Source organism: Strix uralensis, chromosome Z (genome assembly GCF_047716275.1).
Source record: "Strix uralensis isolate ZFMK-TIS-50842 chromosome Z, bStrUra1, whole genome shotgun sequence".
Taxonomy (NCBI): domain Eukaryota; kingdom Metazoa; phylum Chordata; class Aves; order Strigiformes; family Strigidae; genus Strix; species Strix uralensis.
The window spans coordinates 64,926,299-64,944,359 of record NC_134012.1 but is presented as its reverse complement, the minus strand read 5'-3'; the positions used below and the strand labels follow the sequence as shown (position 1 = coordinate 64,944,359).

General features: G+C 47.1%; 1 protein-coding gene across 3 annotated transcripts in view; it reads right to left on the bottom strand.

Annotated features, from left to right (window-relative positions):
• SLC49A3 (solute carrier family 49 member 3) overlaps positions 1-17,857 on the bottom strand; it is a 29,049-nt gene extending 11,192 nt beyond the window's left edge. For all 3 annotated transcript variants that reach the window (XM_074855089.1, XM_074855090.1, XM_074855091.1), the window contains exons 1-5: positions 17,724-17,857; positions 7,767-7,925; positions 6,676-6,895; positions 617-693; positions 362-499 (exon numbers count right to left, since the gene is read on the bottom strand). In XM_074855089.1, coding sequence (XP_074711190.1) covers positions 362-499; positions 617-693; positions 6,676-6,895; positions 7,767-7,925; positions 17,724-17,852 — 723 coding nt within the window. In that variant the 5' untranslated portion in view covers positions 17,853-17,857. The remainder of the gene's footprint in view (positions 1-361; positions 500-616; positions 694-6,675; positions 6,896-7,766; positions 7,926-17,723) is intronic.
• Between the last annotated feature and the right edge of the window lie 204 nt (positions 17,858-18,061).

Here is an 18,061-nt window from a genome sequence, read left to right as displayed (position 1 = left end):
CTATTCAGTGCCCAAATTCTTCCTTCACTTTGCCATATGCTCTCCTACCTCTTATCATATCTGCTCAGAAGGCTCAGGTTGTGTCATCCTCTTGGATGAGCCCAGGTGTGCCTGTTTGAGCTAGCCGAACAGCAATCAGCCCACAGCTGAATGGTCAGATAGCATCTCTCGTAGCTTTGCTGTGAGCAGCTTCCACTTGCTGAGGAAGGAAAGGATCCTGGTTTCCTTCAGGGGGCTTTCCATGGTGGGTTTGGTGGAGTGGAGTTCAGAGTCTGCATTATCAGCAGATTCCCCAGCATATCCCTGTCTGACGGGGCTGCATCCCTCAATCCAGCACTGGTCTCTGTGCTACAGCACTTACCATTTTAAGGCTCATGAGGAATGGCTGGGAGGTGGAGGTAGTGGCACTGGCCGAAGGAGGCGTTGGAGGAACCTTCTCGTGAATCCCCACAGTAGCTAGAGCGCAGGCTGTTACTGCTGGGACAGCATAAACACCCAGCTACACAACACAAAGTACAGACATGTTACCAGTCTTTCCAGGTCCACTGCCTCCAAATCAATAAATCAGCTGGACCCCAATCAGCCCATCTGGCTGATTAATGCAGTTTTCATTTACCATCAATGGGATGTGCTTTCCTTCAGGAACTAGTGCAGGTGACAGCACGTTTGCTATAAGAACACCCAAGGGATTGGCTGGAAGGAAATAAAACAGAGAGACACTTTTTTCATGCAAGCAGTCTGAATCATGTGTCCACCTCTACTGCCAGTCAGCACCAGAGCTGCAGTGTGCAGCAGAGCAATGAGTAAGGACAGAACAAGGCATATACAGGGAGAAACCAGGAGGGGAACATTTGGAGAAGTTGACTGTGTGGTCTTACTGTTGCCACATTTGTTCTCTCACCGCCATTCTATAAACCCATTTCCCTACAACCCCTAACTCCTCTAAACTGATTTTCATCTATGAATTACAGTGTCCTCACCCTCACAAGGCCAACTCAGTAAATGCTAAGCTGAAGGGATAGAATGAAGATGGATGAATCCATATCATCTGTCCTGATGTTATATGGCAACAGTAACAAATAGAGGTGCTTTCCATTCATTCTTTACTCCCCCTATGCCATTAGGCATGTATACATGTGGATAAGATCCCCCTGAGCCTTCTTAAGTCCCAGCTCTCTCAGCCTCGGCTGGCATGACAGATGCTCATTCCCTCAATTTTCTTAGTGGCTCTTAACTGGACTTATACTAATATGTCCATGTCCTTCTTGTATTGAGGAGCCTAGAACTGGACACAGGTCTTCAGATGTGGACAGGGCACCTCCCTCAAGCTGCTGGCAATGCTCTTCCCAATGGTCACCAGGATGCAATTGGTCATCTTTGCCAAGAGGGCATGAAAAGCAGGAAAGCCCTATGACAGCTCTCTAAAGTGACACTAGGTCATTCCTGACACCTTTCAAGCCAATGCATTTCCTCAGTAAAGCCCAAGCTGGCATCAAGTTGATATCTGCTACCAACTACAAAAATTACATGGCAGAAGAGAATCTTGGACACTTGTCTGTACTCGAGTAGGGGGTTGCATTGTTGTGGAGCTGCAGCTGAGCAGTGTGTGAAGCAGCACTTCTGGGACTCAGCTTGGGAACATCCAAAATTGCAGAGACAATTTTTTAACTTTAAGGCAATGTTCTGCAAATGGTCAAACAAGTGAAGTTGATTTTCTACTAGTGAGCAGGGATGAGGTTAGGAAAGCCAAAGCCAACCTGGAATTTAGTCTGTGAGATATGTGAAGGGCAACAAGAATGGCTTCTACAAGTACATTAGCAGCAAAAGGAAGGTTAAGGAAAAAGTGGGCCTGCTGCTGGGTGGGGCAGGAGATTTGCTGACAAAGGACATGGAAGAGACCAAAGTATTCAATGCCTTCTTCACCTCAGTCTTTACTGGTAAGACCGCCTTCAGCCCTGAGACCAGAGGTAAAGTCTGGAGCAAGAAAGATTCGCCCTCAGTGGAGGACTAGGTTAGGGAACATTAAATAGACCAGACATACACCAGTCCATAGGACTCATGGTATGCACCAATGAGTGCTGAGGGTTTTCACTGCAAGGTGAGGCTATTTTCGCTGCAAGTGAGCAAGTGAGGAAGTGTGCAGTGTTTTCACTGCAAGGCCATTCTTGGTTATCTTTAAAAGGCCATGGCAGTTCCAAGAGGCTTGGAAGACAGGAAATGTCACTCCTATTTTCAAGAAGGGCAAGGAGGAGAATCCAAGGAACTCTAGGCCTTTCAGTCTCACTTTGATCCCTGGGAAGGTCATGGAACAACTAATTCTGAACACCATTTCCAGTCACATGAAGGACAACAAGGTGCACAGGAGTAGTCAGCAAAGGAGAAATGCTTAACCAACCTAATAGCTTTGTACAGTAATGTGACTGGATGGGTGGATGAGGGGAGAGCAGTGGATGTTTTTTCACCTCAGCTTTACTAAGGCTGTTGACACTCTCTCCTATAACATCCTTGCAGACAAACTGACAAAGTACTGGCTAGATAAATAGACAGTGAGATTAACTGAAAGTCAACTAAACAGCTGGGTCTAGAGGACTATCATCACTGGCATGAAGTCCAGCTGGAGGCCAGTCACTAGTGGTGGACCTTAGGGGTTGATACAGGGGCCAATACAGTTTAACCTTAACGAAAAACCTGGATGATAGGGCAGAGTACACCCACAGCAGGTTTGCAGATGATGACACTGGGAGAAGTGACTGATAGAAGAGATGGCTATGCTGCCATTCAGAGGAACCTCAACAGGATGGAGAAATGGGCAGAGGGGAACACTGTGAAGTTCAACAAGAGGAAATGTAAAGTCCTGCATCTGAGGAGGAATAACCCCATCCACCAGTACACACTGGGGCTGACCAACTGGAAAGTAGCTCTGTGGAGTAGGACCTGGTGTTGGGGGTAGGCGTCCTGGTGGACACCAACCTGACCATGAGCTAGCAACACAACCTCATGATGAAGGCCACCAGCATCCTGGGCTGCATTACACAGAGTGTTGTCAGGTGATCCTTCCCCTCTACTCAGGACTAGTGTGGCCACATCTGGAGTATCATGTTCAGTTCTGGGCTCCCCAGTATGAGGGAGACACAGACTTATCATCAAAGAGGTGATTAAGGGACTGGAGCTTCTGTCATGTGAGGAGAGACTGAGAGAGCTTGGACTGATCAGCCTGGAGAAGCTGCTGGAAAGCAGTTTTGCAGAGAAGGACATGGTATCCAAGTTGACCGTGAGCCAGTGATGCACCCTTGCAGAAAGGTGTGCAACAGCATCCTGGGCTACATTAGGAAGAGCACTGCTAGCAGATGGAAGGTGTGATCATTCCCCTTCTACTCAGCCCTGGTGAGAAGCACCTGGAGTGCTGACCCCAGCGCTGGGCTCCTCAATACAAGAAAGATACACACTTAATGGAGTAAGCCCAGTCAAGGGCCAAAGACATGATTAAGGGACCAGAGCATCTCTCATGTATAAAGATGCTGGGACAGCTGGGACTGTTCAGCCTGGAGAAAAGAACCTTGATGAGAGATTGCAATGAGGGAACCAGACTTTTTCTCAGTGGTGCCCAGTGTCAGGATAAGAGGCAGTGGGCACAAACTGTAACGCAGGAAACTCTGTCTGAATATAAACTTTTTTACTGTGATGGTGGTTGAACACTGAAACAAGTTGCTCAGATAAGTTGCAACATAGAGTTATCCTTGGAGATAGTCAAAACCTGACTAGACATGACCCTGGGCAACCGGTTCTAGCCAACCCTGCTTGAGCAGGGTGTTGGATGAGATGATCCCAAGAGGTGCCTTCAAACCTTGTCTGTTCTGTGATTCTGCTGAGGCATCATTAATAGTGCTATAGCACACAACTGAGTGTTTCTGCTCTGTACTTGGGAAAGTACTAGCTTATGCTCCTGATGAAATGTTACCTGCTTCTAAGTACATGAACACAATTGAACAACAGTTTCCAAGGAAATGGATTAAAGCTTCTCCTTTGGAGTAAAATGCACCTGGGCATTGTAGGGGACTGCCTGAAAACTACTGTCAGGTGTTTCCATGAACTATCAGCATGCTGAAGCAATTCCAGGAGGTATGGATGAGGGGTGGAAATGCAAGCATTGGCTAAATTTGAAAAGACTAAGTGAGAATTTCTGAGTAATTTTAGGGTTTCAGCCACCTTCTCTTCCTGGGAAGAAAAATTATATGAGCCAAGACTAAGAATGGAAAGGAGATCACTGGAGTTAATCAACTGTACATTATGGTCCAGGGGTCCTAGCTTGCAGTACTCTGCAATGGGGCTGTGTATTTTGTGGACAGTGATGCTGATGCACTAAAACTCTGCAGGGTGAAGAATGCTGACATGCTGATAGAGCACAGCAAATGAAGAATCCCACGGATGAAGCAGAGGCCACTTCAGTGGACTCAGGCAAGTCTTTCTTCTGACACAGGAGAATTTATCAGTTTTCATGGGGGATCAGTTCTTGGCCCTGCACTGCTTCTCTGTGAGTATGTCTCTACAAGTGATGGGGAGGACCAAGATACAATAAATACTCAAAAGCACAGCTGAGACATAGTGATTTCAGCTGCTCAGCAGGATCATGGGTGCAGGGTCTACTTTTGCCTGCACACAAGCACAGGGAAGCCTACCCAGAGGCATTAATAGGAGCTGTGGGGATACTGACAGGAGGTTGTAGGGCCAATTTCTGTGTGCAGCACTGATACCAACAGTATTACAAAGCTGAGGGCTGTTCTGGCATTAACACAGGAAATGGATATTGAAAAACTGGAGCAAGCTGAGAGAAAAAGCTCATGTGAGCAACAGGCAGACATGGAGACATGGGGAGAGGCAAAAGGAAATGCGCCTGTAAAGTGACTGGGTTGGACCTGTTCAGGCTTTCTAGACAAAGGAGAGAAGAGGTGACTGACCATAACTACCTGACAAACAGGTGCCACAAGACTGAATAGCTGGGGGATAAGGAGCATCAAGACAAGAAGTAACATGTAGACATTTGCCAGTGAGGTAATTAACCACTAGAGTAAATGACGGGGGCTGTGACAGATGCTTCTTCTAAGCAATATTTAAACTTTCTTGAAATGAAATCCTGCTTTTGTACAGCAGACAGTAGTGAGTGTAACCAGACATTACTAATGGAAGTCCTTTAGACCGCAATATGCAGGTGTTGCAGCAGATAATCATCACAGCCCATTCAGTCCTCACACTGATATCTCAACATGCCACAGATTCAACAGCTTCAGTTCTTGGGTTTCCAGTGTTCCTTGCTCTTCAGTTTTATTCATTCCCATAGTTAGATCAATTCAGTCCTGTAAGGACTGAGGACACTATGTGAAAGAAATGCTCTTTGGCTGCTCTGACTGCTGTCTCACTTAAAAAAGCAGAAGCTGTCTGCAGGATGGGGTCCTTCAGGGCAGTGAAGGACTAAGTGCCTAGTGGTCCCTGGTAGTACTTGTACTGCACCACACTGATAACAGAGCTTCTTCTCCAGCTGGGAAGGTGAAAGTCTGTCTCAGTCATGGGAAACATGGTGAGCCATCAGATCCACCCCTATTCTAGGGAAGGTAGTGCAAGAAGAATTTATTTGTTCTGACACCATAAATCCATTCTTGCTAAACAACAGTTTAGCATGCTCTGGGTTTGCAACAGCATTGGGAAAGATGTATAGGGGTGCTCCTATACTGCCCTTTCCTCATGCCTTCCCTTTCCCACAGTGGGGAGGGAAGGTGATTTTTGGCTATTTTGAGGGAAGGGCAGGTGGGGATCCCCCACACATGTAGGTACTGCGAGATTTCCCAGCTGAAGCCAGTGAGCCAGCCCAGTTTCTAGGGCACCTTTTGAGTTCTTGGAGAAAGGAGGAAAAGATCTCTTCTGTCTGCTGGGGAAAATGTCACGTGGGGGGAGGAAACAGGTCTGTCAAGTGCAGTATCCTGTCTCTAGGAGGGCCCAAAGGAGCCAAGAGAGGAATGAGAGTAGAGCAAGCATATCTGGTGCCTCCCCTCCAGCTTCCCAGCTTCCAAGCACTTTGTAAGGCAGATGTGGTTTCTGCATGGGTAGTCTGCTGCATTGAGCATCCCCAACATGTTTATGTGGCCAACTGAGTATATTTTATCTGTGGTTGCATACATACCAATTAGGAATACATGCTCAGCCTTGCTACTGGACAAACTGGTGGACAAAACTGCTGCAGCAGCCTCACCTCTATCCAGTTACAGAATTTAGCAACCGTGACCACTGGTATCACATGCAAGTTGGACACCTTCTTAACAAGATGCAGAATTAAGGCCACTAAAGACTTTAGACTTAGTAACGCTGAGGGCTGTCCCCAGTCTCTACAGTATTTAGGCAAAGATGATCACCTCATCATGGCAGAGAGGAAGAAGGTTGGGAGCCTGGGTGGCTTACTTTGAACTTTGCACCTGGATGTGGGTAAGGTCCACTTCTTGCTCCCCAGCATGGAAATGCCTGCCTGTCTTGTGGGGCCTTAAAGGCACTGGTTTATTGCACATGGCTATGAGACTCTTGGGTGGAGATGTATTTGCAGGGGCAAATGGCTATACTACAGAGGTGTTCCTGGCAACAAATCCTAGCAAGTTCTGGGAGGCAGCAATATTACTTGCAGCTATCACTTACACATTGATGCAATCATATTTGCTTTTGCTCTCTGGTGGTCTGGGAACCATAGTGCTGCCAGTTTTGTCGGTGAAAAGATGATAAGGGGCTGTGCCAGTGCACAGAGGCACTGCCCAATAAACAGGTACCAGTAACTCTGGGAACCCAAGCTCAGGAACTTCAGGATGCCGAACATCCGGATGATGCTACCCATCATGTTCAGCCATGCGCTCAGGATCACCTGCAGCAAGCAGAAACAGCCAGGGGTTGCATGCTAAAGCCTGAAGGGCAGAACTTAATGCAACAGAGTAACATGAGCAGGGTCTCAGATGCCTATAAGAGGCGCTGGGTGTTAGTAATCACTGCATGGATAGCTGCCTGCAGACCACCCCCACCCCTTTGGGCCACTGCAGGATGCTCTTGATCCAACAGTGAGTTACCTGTCTCCTTAGGGAATAAGGTGGCTGTCCTGGCCCCACATGAGAACTACACCACAATGTGTCTTATGGAAGACTTCAGACACTGTCATGGAATTGATGAGAAATCCAAAGTTCACTAACTACACTGGAAGTTTGCGCCATCACCCATATTTTGCTGTGACAATACAAAGATCATGGCAATGAGTCATCCAGCATATGGGTCCTTCAAATGCTCTGCTATACCACTAGCATGCTAGTGTTTCAGTGCCACATTCCACAACACCCATGCTTCTGGGAAGACTGTGTAAAGATCCCAAGCTGGCTTAACAAAGTCTGAGCGGACAGGGGTCCCTTGCTTGCACCCTTCCCTGCTGCTCCTTAAACTGGCCCTACAAACAAAACAGCTGTGCTAATGCTTTTCCATAGCAAACCATACCCAAATACAGCAAGTTCTTCACAGAGTCAGATCACAGCATCTGTTCCTGTCAGTTGGCTAACACAAGAAAAACTGAAGCAGGAAAAGGCAAGTAGGGATGCAATATTATTCTGACTTTTCCCACTGCTCCCCACCTCAGAGGTGATGTGACAGCTATTACTGAAGATTCCCATTTACAATATGCATGTTAGTGCTTTGTGCAGCTACTGTTGTCTCTAGGTGAAATGCCCTCAGTGAAACAGAACAGTTCAACTCACAGCACATCTGAGCCCCACGCTGTCGAGAACCCATGTTGACACCAGACCAAATGGGATTGAGATGAGGAGATACACTATTGAGAGCCAGTTGACCATCTCCAGGGAAATGTGGAAGTAGGCAGCTGTCTTATCAGCCACAGGAGCAAACGTCAGCCACAGCTGCAGAGTAGAGAGCAAAGATGGGTAAGCATGAACACCTCTACCAGAAATTCAGCATCCCCTCAAACTGTCTGAGTTGTGAAAGGGCTCACTATCTTAGTCTCTTCTTGAACTTAGGATGTTAAGGCTGATAAGAAACATTCAAGCACCCAGTGTCTGCAGTTACACAGGCTAGGACTATTTTACCACTGATATCATCATTATCTTGGCCCTGAACACCCCATCCATTTCACTACCTCATCCTCAGTCCCCTAGTCCTGCTGCTGGGAGCTGGCAGAAGCAGAGGTCAGTACCTTTTTGTGTCCCCAGGTTGAACACGTTGGCCCCTGATGCACTTATTTACCTGATGTTAACCATAAGTGATCCTTCTGTGTTAGCATAAACAAAACAGAGGCTGCCATCTCCTCTCTGCAACTAAAAGTCTCTTAAACTCAGCCTGGTGTTTATGGTTGCATTGGTTGTGGCCTTGTAAGAACAACTTTGCTATACGTCAGCCAAGAGAGACATTATTCCATGCTGTCCTACACACACTCAACAGTTAGGAGGGGCCTAGAAATTTGCATTATTCAATATATCAAAACACATACATGGAAACACAAGAAGTACTTTAATAACTATCTATCTTTTTCTTCCAGTGCCATATCTGAAAATATTTTCCTAAACCTTGTTTAAGGTACTGGTTTAATAAGGTTGCTCTCTGCTTCTGGTTTCTTTGGGGAATGACAAGGCCTGCTTTGATCCTCAAATCAGGTCCTGAGATCATGGCCACAAGAAAGAAATGAGGGTACTACTGCAAATTTAAGGATGTTTCTGTGGATTCTTTGTGAAGATGCCCTCTCTGGTGCTTCTTGAAAAGACTGGCCTAACCTGAGAACAGGTTTCAATTACATGGATGTAAGCTACTCCATTGTTAGAATATGATCTTGCAGCTGTGAAGAATATGATGGTGATTCGTGTTGTAAAATATAGTGACTTTAATGTGAGGAGCAGGTGTGCTGCAGGTATTTCACAATGTATATAAGTTAAAGGGGATTTACCGTGGTTTTATTGTTAAAATGGTTTGGAGGGGGTTTTTTCCTGTAAACACAGACTCCTATGGACTGTTACTGTGCAAGTGGAAAAGTACTGCAGGGACCCCTATCAGAAGTCCCTAGCAACACCAGAAGACCCGGGAAAGTTTGAGAAGCTCTACTACGCATGTGCAGACTGGGAGAAGGTTCGAGAAACTATTGCGCCTGCGCAGCCAGGAGGTGGAAACTTTTTGGGAGAAATACGCCCATTTTGTGAATATGTATTAGGATAGATATAAAAGAAGTGGCATAGCTCCACCTAGGGTGCGTCGGTGTGGAGCAGAAAGTCCCCCCTGCTCCTCGTCGTACCAAGCCCTTTTTTTTTTTGCTTGTTCTTATTTCAATAAATTTATAAAACTATATTCCAGTTCTGCCTCTGTATTTATGACACAGCTGCTGAATAGTCAGGATGATAAACTTCACAGAAACATGAACAAAACCTTCAGCTATAGCTTGCCACAAAAGAACTCTAGCCACTGTGTCTTTCCAGGTACCCTTCTCTGCCACCACTAGTTTTCACAGCCTTCCTCCTGCAGACAGCATCAACTGCTGCATTAATGTGTAACTAAAAAAGGGCTTGGGTAACCTCAGAGGAAGGTGTGTCCCTACACTTTGCTACTTGTTATTTCCAGTATTCTTATTCACTTTCTAAATGCTAGAGACCATAAAAACTCCACATTAAGGGGAGACAGAAGGGGAGATGGGATTTTTTTCTTTCTTAGTGTCACTGTGTGAGAATAGCCACACACAAATCATTGTTTAGATAGGCTTTTCTCCTAGCAGGGATTCAATGAGTACGTGGCAGTAACATAGAAGTTATGAATGTATTATCAGTGTCCTAGCAAGGACCGCTAACATCAGCCCTTTCCTCTTCTCTGAAAGGAGCTGACATGCAAAATCTCCTGCCTTCAACACGAAGCTCACACTGTCATGCTAGGCTCAGACACACCCATGTGGGATCAGTCAAAGGTCCGGCAGGGGGTGGATTTGGTGTTTACTCAGCTTCTACAATTAAGTGAGTGAAGATGATGGGTGCTGAAGGGAATTGTACTTTAGACAACAAGGAGGTTATTCAAGGTCACTGGGAGACTTGCATCAGACTTCTAATAAAATGAGCTTTTAAAAAATTCCTTGAAATAATATAGTGGAATGGTGTTACCGTCTTGTCTCAGGAAGAAATTTCACCCAGCTTTGCTTTTCCAGAACTGATCCCCATCAGATTGGAATGGGAATTTAAATGCTTAATGCTAATCTATCTGTTTAAATGTTACAAGCATCACTAAGGCATAAGCATTAGTTTGATTATAGGATGCTAAACTGCTGCTGAACAAAACCCAGCTGTGTATTTCTAGCAGCAGCAATTCTCAGTTCTTTGATGCCTTCCAAGTGGGAGTGGTGGTGATGAAACACTCTACCAGGAAACAGTGTAATTAAAGAGATGATACATTTTGTAAACTGTCTTGGAGTACATTTTTGCCCCTCCTGTTTCTCCACATACCACGCTCACCCATGCATGACATCATTAGGAAAGTGATGCCACAAGCCAGAGCACAGCATTTTGTATTCAGCGCCAGTATATACTTAGGCAAGCTGGTATCAAGCACTCTGCCATGTTTCCATTAGACCTAGTAAAACCATTCCTTGCTGAAAAGCAAGCATTTGGGCTGCCCTGTATCTCTATCCCAAGCAAAAGCTCCAGGTCTGGTGTATGTGTGTGAGAGCACAGAAGGTGGGAAGTTGCAGCCTGTCCAAGCCTGAGTTCGTTCTTCAAAATAGGAAGTGGGTTTCTTTTTATGTGTCTGGAGAGAAAAAGTATGTTTCTGCCTCCATTCAGGCAGGGAATATGTTGCTCTAACAGAGAAATTAAGAACTGGGCAATGGAGCTTGAGGTGTAGATGTGGTCAAAGTGGCTGCCCCTGCCACAAAGAGATGTCACTGTGGAATTTTGCTAGGGAAATTGCTATACTAAGCAAGTATGCTTTTGGTTTTCCCAGCTACGATGACTTCATCCACAGTAGTTAGCAAGCCCTTCCACTGGGAGCTAGAGCCCTTATCCTACATGTTTGTGAAATTCTGCACTGCCATGGCTGGTACTTAGTCAGGGACTGCCCTGATAAATGTCTCCCTCAGGTAGAACAGGGTGAGGATGATGCAGTTCTTTCCTGGTGAGGTCTAAGCCCTGTAACCTCTGAAAATGTAGAACAGAGACAGAGAGGTTCCTCTCTCCTCCACTCCCCAAGGGTCATTGTCTTAACTCAGCTTCGGCACAACAAAACCAGTACCAAAGCTCCTCGCTGTAGATCATGGAGACAGATTCAGGAGAAGAGATAATGTGTGGGGTTGCAGGATGCCAGCCCCCAAAAGCTGGTTGCTCCTGGGACAGATAAAGGAAGGAGAAACAGACAGACACCTCTGTCTTTGCAGGGTTGTCTGCACACTTTTTCAGTCCCTGCACAAGCCTCACTTTGTGGAAATATGCCCTGTCATCTGGTCAAGCTGCACTCCATTGCCTGTGTAGTCACACAGACCTAGAGGTGCAGCAGGCATCAAGGGGAGTCTGTGTTATGCACCGCATGGCTACGTCCATGTTCATATGTGCTCCTCTGAAGGCAGCTCAATGGATGTTACAACAGCAGAACTGAGACAGTCCAGCCCCTTGTCAATGTTTCTTCCTAACTTGCAATGGTGACAAGCAAATTCTATTCACCCACTATGCCTTAGGTCCCTTCTGAGACTTGCAGGGCTACAATTAACCAAAACCTTTTAGCAAACTTGGACAAAATTCCCAGCTTGGCACCCCACAGATCAGGCATGCTTTGTCTCTGAGGCTTCAGATGCACCCAGCTTAGGGTCCCACACCCTGACTGCTCAACAACTACCTTGTGCAGTCCCCATAGCAGAACACAACTGGGCTGTTTAACAAGTTGGGAGTGGATGATGTTGGAGGTCAGCAGGAGTCCACTCTCTGGGCCACAGCATAGTTAGGTCAAGTCGTCTACACAGAAGACCATGTAGAGCCACTCAAGCACAGGGACTCTTGCCTTTGAACACCAAACAACCACAATGGGTTTGTTAGCCCAATCCTCAATGCTGGGAAGTGAGTTTTGCCCCGTGGCAAAATCACTTTCCAGCATTACCTCACAGGTATTGCATTATTTGTTCTCAAATGACAGCTCCTGCTGTAGCATATTCCAGTATCATTGGCCATCATCACTCATGTTTTAGACCATAGTATTTGATCGTTCAGCATTTGGGATGGACTCCTCCCACCCTTCAGATATGCATCTAGCAGGATGTCGAAATAGCTGCTGTAATAACATACACCATTTGTTCTCCAAATGCAAGAACTGTAGTTCCCACATTCTTCTCCTCTCCTAAGCTTAAGCCTTGGAAGCATGTTCATCTCACTGTGATTTCTGAGTTTAGAGGCAGCAAAAGCTCCAGTGCATGCTAGTCTGGGCAGGAAGTCATACCTCAGCACAAACTCTTCACTACAAAAACTTGTGCTCTACACAGTGGGCACAGCAACTGATGAAGAGGACAGCAGGTCCCTTGAAGACCTTGTGAACCTGTTCTGGCTTGCACTGAACTACAGCAGCAGCTTTCCCTGCTTTCAGCATACAGCTGGCTGATTGGATAGCCATGCCCCATCCCTAGAAGGCGTCAAGGGGAGTCTGTGTTACACACTGCACTGCTACGTCCATGTCCATATGTGCTCCTCTGAAGGCAGCTCAATGGATGTTACAACAGAAGAACTGAGAGAGTCCAGCCCCTTGTCAATGTTTCATCCTGACTTGCAATGGTGACAAGAAAATGTTTTCACTCAGTCTATTTATATCTTCAGTTACAGGAGAGTCCCCTCCACATCTCCTTTAACAGTGAAGCATGTGCAACCACCAGGGAAGCAAGTGCACTGAAACTCAAACCATCTGACTGGTACTGATGTTGGAGGGGTACCAGCTCCACTTTCAGCTCTCCCTCCATTTGCTTTAGCTTTCTTCTAGCTGACATTTTGTTTTCTCTTCTGCACCTCTGAGAGACTGCCTGCTCCCTTCCCCTTTAATTGCAGGCCTGCTTGGGCATTCCTGTTACCAAGAACAGGCTACAGCTGTTCTCATCCTGCCCCCATTTCTAAGTTTCTTTGTTGCTCTGATACCCTTATAAACCCTTAACTGATTCTCAGACATGGATCCAGCCCTCTTCTTTCCATCATCAGCCCAAACCCTCTAGTTTTCTTCCTGCTTTCATTACCCTTCTATCTCCATCTTCTCAAGGTTCAGTTCCTTTAGCCTATTGCCTTTAATGTTTTCAGTCCTGCACAGACTCTCCAGGACCTGCTTCAGCTGCAAGACCCAGTTTCCTTCCACCCACTTCATGGCAGCCCAACATTTGACCTCCCTCCCACTTCCCTGGGAGGTTACTGGTGGGCTGTGAGCCACTCTGTCTACAATGGTAGCAAGGTGATGGCTGAAGACAGGACTCCACACAGACTCTACACTTTGGTAAGCAATAGGTGTGAGCTGCAGAAAGCAGCATAAATAAACACAGCTTCAGGATTTTTGGAGCTCGAAGAGCAGTAATGATATATTGATGCATCACACATATAACCAGGTGCAGCCCTGACAGAAGCAGTACCAAAAATATTATTTTTCATGAAAGACAGGCTATTAACCAATGTGTACCCTCCTCATCTACAAATTAAGATTCTAAAAGTGAAAAGCAAAATAGTTTGCAGAATGGCAAGCACATGCAATCAGAGTGGAAATTAAGCCATTGTGCCATCAATGGTAGTATCAGCTAGCAAAGGCTGCCATATGGAGTGCTCTTCACTGTCTGGCATACTGTATAGCTGCACACAGTGTAGCAATGCCCCCTGTAATACCTTTTATGTATAGCTTAAGAAGGAGGAGCCAAGGGGGATGACTTACATGAAATGGGACCTTCTGCTTTGTAACAGGCAGAGCTTGCCGATTCCCAGGCAGGCACTGCCTGCAGCATGCTCTTTCCAATGCCCCCAGACACTGCTCTGAACATGATGTAGGATGTCTTTTTGAGACACACAGGCTGCCTTTTCTTCCCCTGTGACCAGGCTATGAAGCCCTTACACCTGATTCCTCATCTTCAAGGTTAAAAGGGACACATAGTCTGGAAGTAAACAGCTCCTGGCCTCAACTGAATGTGCCCGTGCTGACAAAGCAGCCTAGGATAGAGGTGTGATCTTCAGAAAGGTCAGATCCCTGCCGAGATGTCACTTTTAGCTCTCAGGAGGACTAGCAGGACACAACAGCCAGGCAGCAGCAGCTGTGTGTGCATGCGTATCTACAGGGGCACTGCTGGAACAGACAGGTGTGGGCGAGAAGCCTGCACACCCTGCCCTGGAGCATGCCAGTCTCCACTTCTGCAGCTCTCCTTCCTCTCCCCAGTACATTTAGCAGTGGTGGAAGTCCTCCAGGCTGGTGAGTCAGGAACCACCTGGCCAAATTTGAGCCAGCTCCAACCTTCTGCTCTCCTTCTCTTTCCCAGCTTGCTCATGCTGACAAGCACAGAACAGGGCAGGAAACACTCTCAGTTTCATTCTTCTGTGCATTTCTCTGTCCCCAGTGCTAAGGCTAGAAAGTTTCTCCTGTGAAACACAAAGTTCCCATCTGTTCAGCTTCACAGGAAGGAGGCAACAAGGAAGGAGGTATTTGCCTCCGCAGTTTACTGCTACAGCAGCTGTCAACACACTGTGAATACTCTTAAACATTAAGTCTTCAGCTTAAAAAACCCACACTCTCAAAACCACAACATTAATTTGACAAAACAAATCTGAGGAGCAACTGCAGGCATAGCTATGTAACCGCTCACCAGGACTGCTGCAAGAGACAGCTGGGAAACAATCACCTAAGCTTAGCTGTGGTCAGAACAACCTCTCTGCCCAGGACTTCAGGCAGCAAGTGAATTACAGTGATGCCTACTTATGGCCTTCTTAAGATAATGCAAGGGTTTCATACACGACATTTTCAGCTAGGAATTTCCAGAATAGCTGTATTTAGGAAATGAGAACCAATCCCTGGTACGATAGTACTCACTTTGTACAGCAGGGAGAGACAGAGGCTTTTAAACTCAGATCAAGATTCAAGAATAAATTCAACAACTTATTGTTGGTGTAAAAGTCTCTCTTATATCATATTTACCCCACTATGCTGTGGTTAAAAGAGGGATTTCACATGATGATGTGGGCCAGGAGGAAGTAGGGAAGAGTGCCCCTTTCATCACCACATGATCTGGTGTGGCTTTGCTCAATTTTAATCCTAAAACAGACTGAACTAAGAAATACTACTTTCTCAGCCTGCTCTTGCTGCATGACCAAGTGTGCTTTCCTGAAATTAAGTTGTTTCTACCTTGTCTTTCTGACACTGACAGTCTCTCCCTCTCAGGATTGTCTCCCGTCTGCCACTTTTTGTGACACTGAAGACTAGAAATACAATAGAAAACTGCATGTGTGAATGAGTAAGAGTGGGGAATACAAGAAATTGTCCTGGAAGCTTGGTCCAGCACATGTGTTCTTTCCCAGTCAGACAATTCAAGTCATGTGTCCTCGCTGCATGCAGACAGCCTGACACAGGAATACATAGAACAAAGTGGCAGCAACATCTGCACAGGAATTGAGGACACAACCTGCCAATTTTCACACCACAGAACTGGTAAATTAATCTTTCCATCTGGAACTTTCAAACAGCAACCAACCACTTTGATTTCATGGCCTTTAACCAGTCCCTCCATTTTAATGTGCTTTTTATCAGGAACATTTTAGGAGAAACTTTAGCATCAGGAAATGTTTGGTTACAACTTTATACATCAGCATACTTGCCATTCCAGACCTTTGCAGTGCCTTAGAAACAGTATTTCTGCCCTAGGATATTTATGAAGCATCAGTTTTGAAGTGGTGAAGTTCTAGCTTAAATTCATACTGTGGGAAAATAATATTGTGGACAGTCAGGAAGTTGGCAAGAGACCAAGTAGACAGACAACACTACAATCTTTCAGGGCTACAAAGTTTTCAGCAACATGACTCAGGACACAGTTATACTTGCAGATGCATTGAAATGACCTTTTTAAGTAACCCTCCAGTTTCACTGCTAAGGTTTTAGCAAAGGCAAAGTGTGACAAGACACCCTGGAAAGGTTTTGTACAGCTTCCTTCACCCATGCTGTCACTGTCCATTTCTAGCAGGGTGGGGCTTTTTTTTTCTTGCTACATAATGTTCTTGTGCTGTGTCAATTTAACTGCAAGCAAGCAGCAGGGCTTCACATTGCTTTTCTGCAGACCACTTTTTTACACTCTTAAAGGATACACTGACTTTCACTTGAGAAGGCACATTCATTTTTTGGTTTCCCATATACAGCCAAATTCTCACTATGTTTTTCCATTTCTCTACTCCAGCAATCTTGCATCATGGAATACCTACTCTTCCTTCCAGCATTAAAATGTTTGCAGGTTGCAGTGCCTGATCTTGGCTGCCAGACAGCCTGCATTCACAGCATGGTAATCCTCAAGCACATGAATAAGTCTTCATCAGTCTCAACAGTCTCAAAAATGACCTCAGTGACTTGGTAAGCAAAGATTTGGGTTTCCATCTTGTATACTTGGTAAGGCAAAACTTTATGTGTTATCTTTATAATCACTGAACTTAGTAAAACTGTTCAACAGGTGGGGTGTGATATGGTATTCCCTTTTTTCAGGTCTTTCAGAATAAAGTACCTGTAAGCAATAGGAAGTTCACATACCAGTATGTATGCAGAATCACTGATATGCTGTTCTGTATGTGCAACAGACCCCAAAAGGAAACCTACTTGATGCTTTTTGTGACCAGATAAATCTGCTGTCATAGGCCAGCAATAAGGCAGAGCTAACTTCTGCTTCTCTACCCAAGGGGTTTCAACACTGTTTTCCTATTCTTTGGTTTGAAACATGTGACCCTCACAGACGCTGAATACTTTCTATTCCTCCCCACGGCCTACAAGGTGGACACGGCAGCAATTTCAGCTGTGCTCCAGGATACATTTTGCTTGACGCTGCGGTACTTCCTGCTGTGCTCTTCTAGATCACACACATCCTCCGCCCCATCCTGCCCTTCCCTCCTCACCACCCTATGTCCCGGATCCCACCGGTCAGAAAGGGAGGTGTGCAGGCCGAAGGCGTAACCAAGAAACAAAATTCTGAAAGAAAAGCCGCTTATTCGGTCCCTATGGCACGGCCAGGCTGAGGCTTCTCTGCGCTGTGAGACTACCGCTGAGTCCCGGTGCTCCAAGGATGAGGCGGTGGATGTGAGACAGGGCACTGGGGCAGAGCCCTGAAGATTGGCTGGCTGCTTCTAGGAAGAGACAGGAGGTGGTTTTGGCTGTGGCGAGCCTTGTCACGCCATCCTCCCTCGGCAGCAGCAGCCAGAGTTGCTCTCCAGAGCGCCAGCACAAGTAGGCAGGAGAGGGGGCTGCTAACTAACGAACTAACTCCTACTGACCTACCCTAGGGCTGCCGGCAGCCGCTCCTTTCCGCTCCCCCCGGCGCGGGGCCGCCCTTGCCCCTCCGAAGGAGAGTCCCCGATGCCCTGCGCGGCCGCGGCCCGCGCATCTCCCCGGCTGCGGGGGCTCCGCCAGCCGCGCAGCGGGAGCGGCTCCCCGCGGCGGGGTAAGCCAGGCGAGCGGCGGGTCTCAGCCAGGCCGGTGCCGCCCCGCGCCGCACTCACCATGGCGTTGGAACAGTTCAGCAGGCACACGGCGGCCAGCAGGATCCACCGCCGCCGGTAGGTCTTGAACTGGGCCAGCCGCCCCAGGCCGCGCTCGCCCAGTAGGCTCGCTGCTTCAGCACCCTCCATCACGGCACGGCACGGCACTGCACTGCACCGCCCCGCCCCGCCCCGCCCCGCTCGCCGGCCTCCCCGGGGCGGCCCCGGCCATGCCACCGCCTGCCGCCTGGCACGGCACGGCCCGGCCCGTAGCGTGGGGCGGCAGTGCGGGTGCGCCCGGCGGAGCTGCGCTAACCCGAGGGACAGCCGTTCCCCGCGGGTGCTAGGCGAGGCTCGGA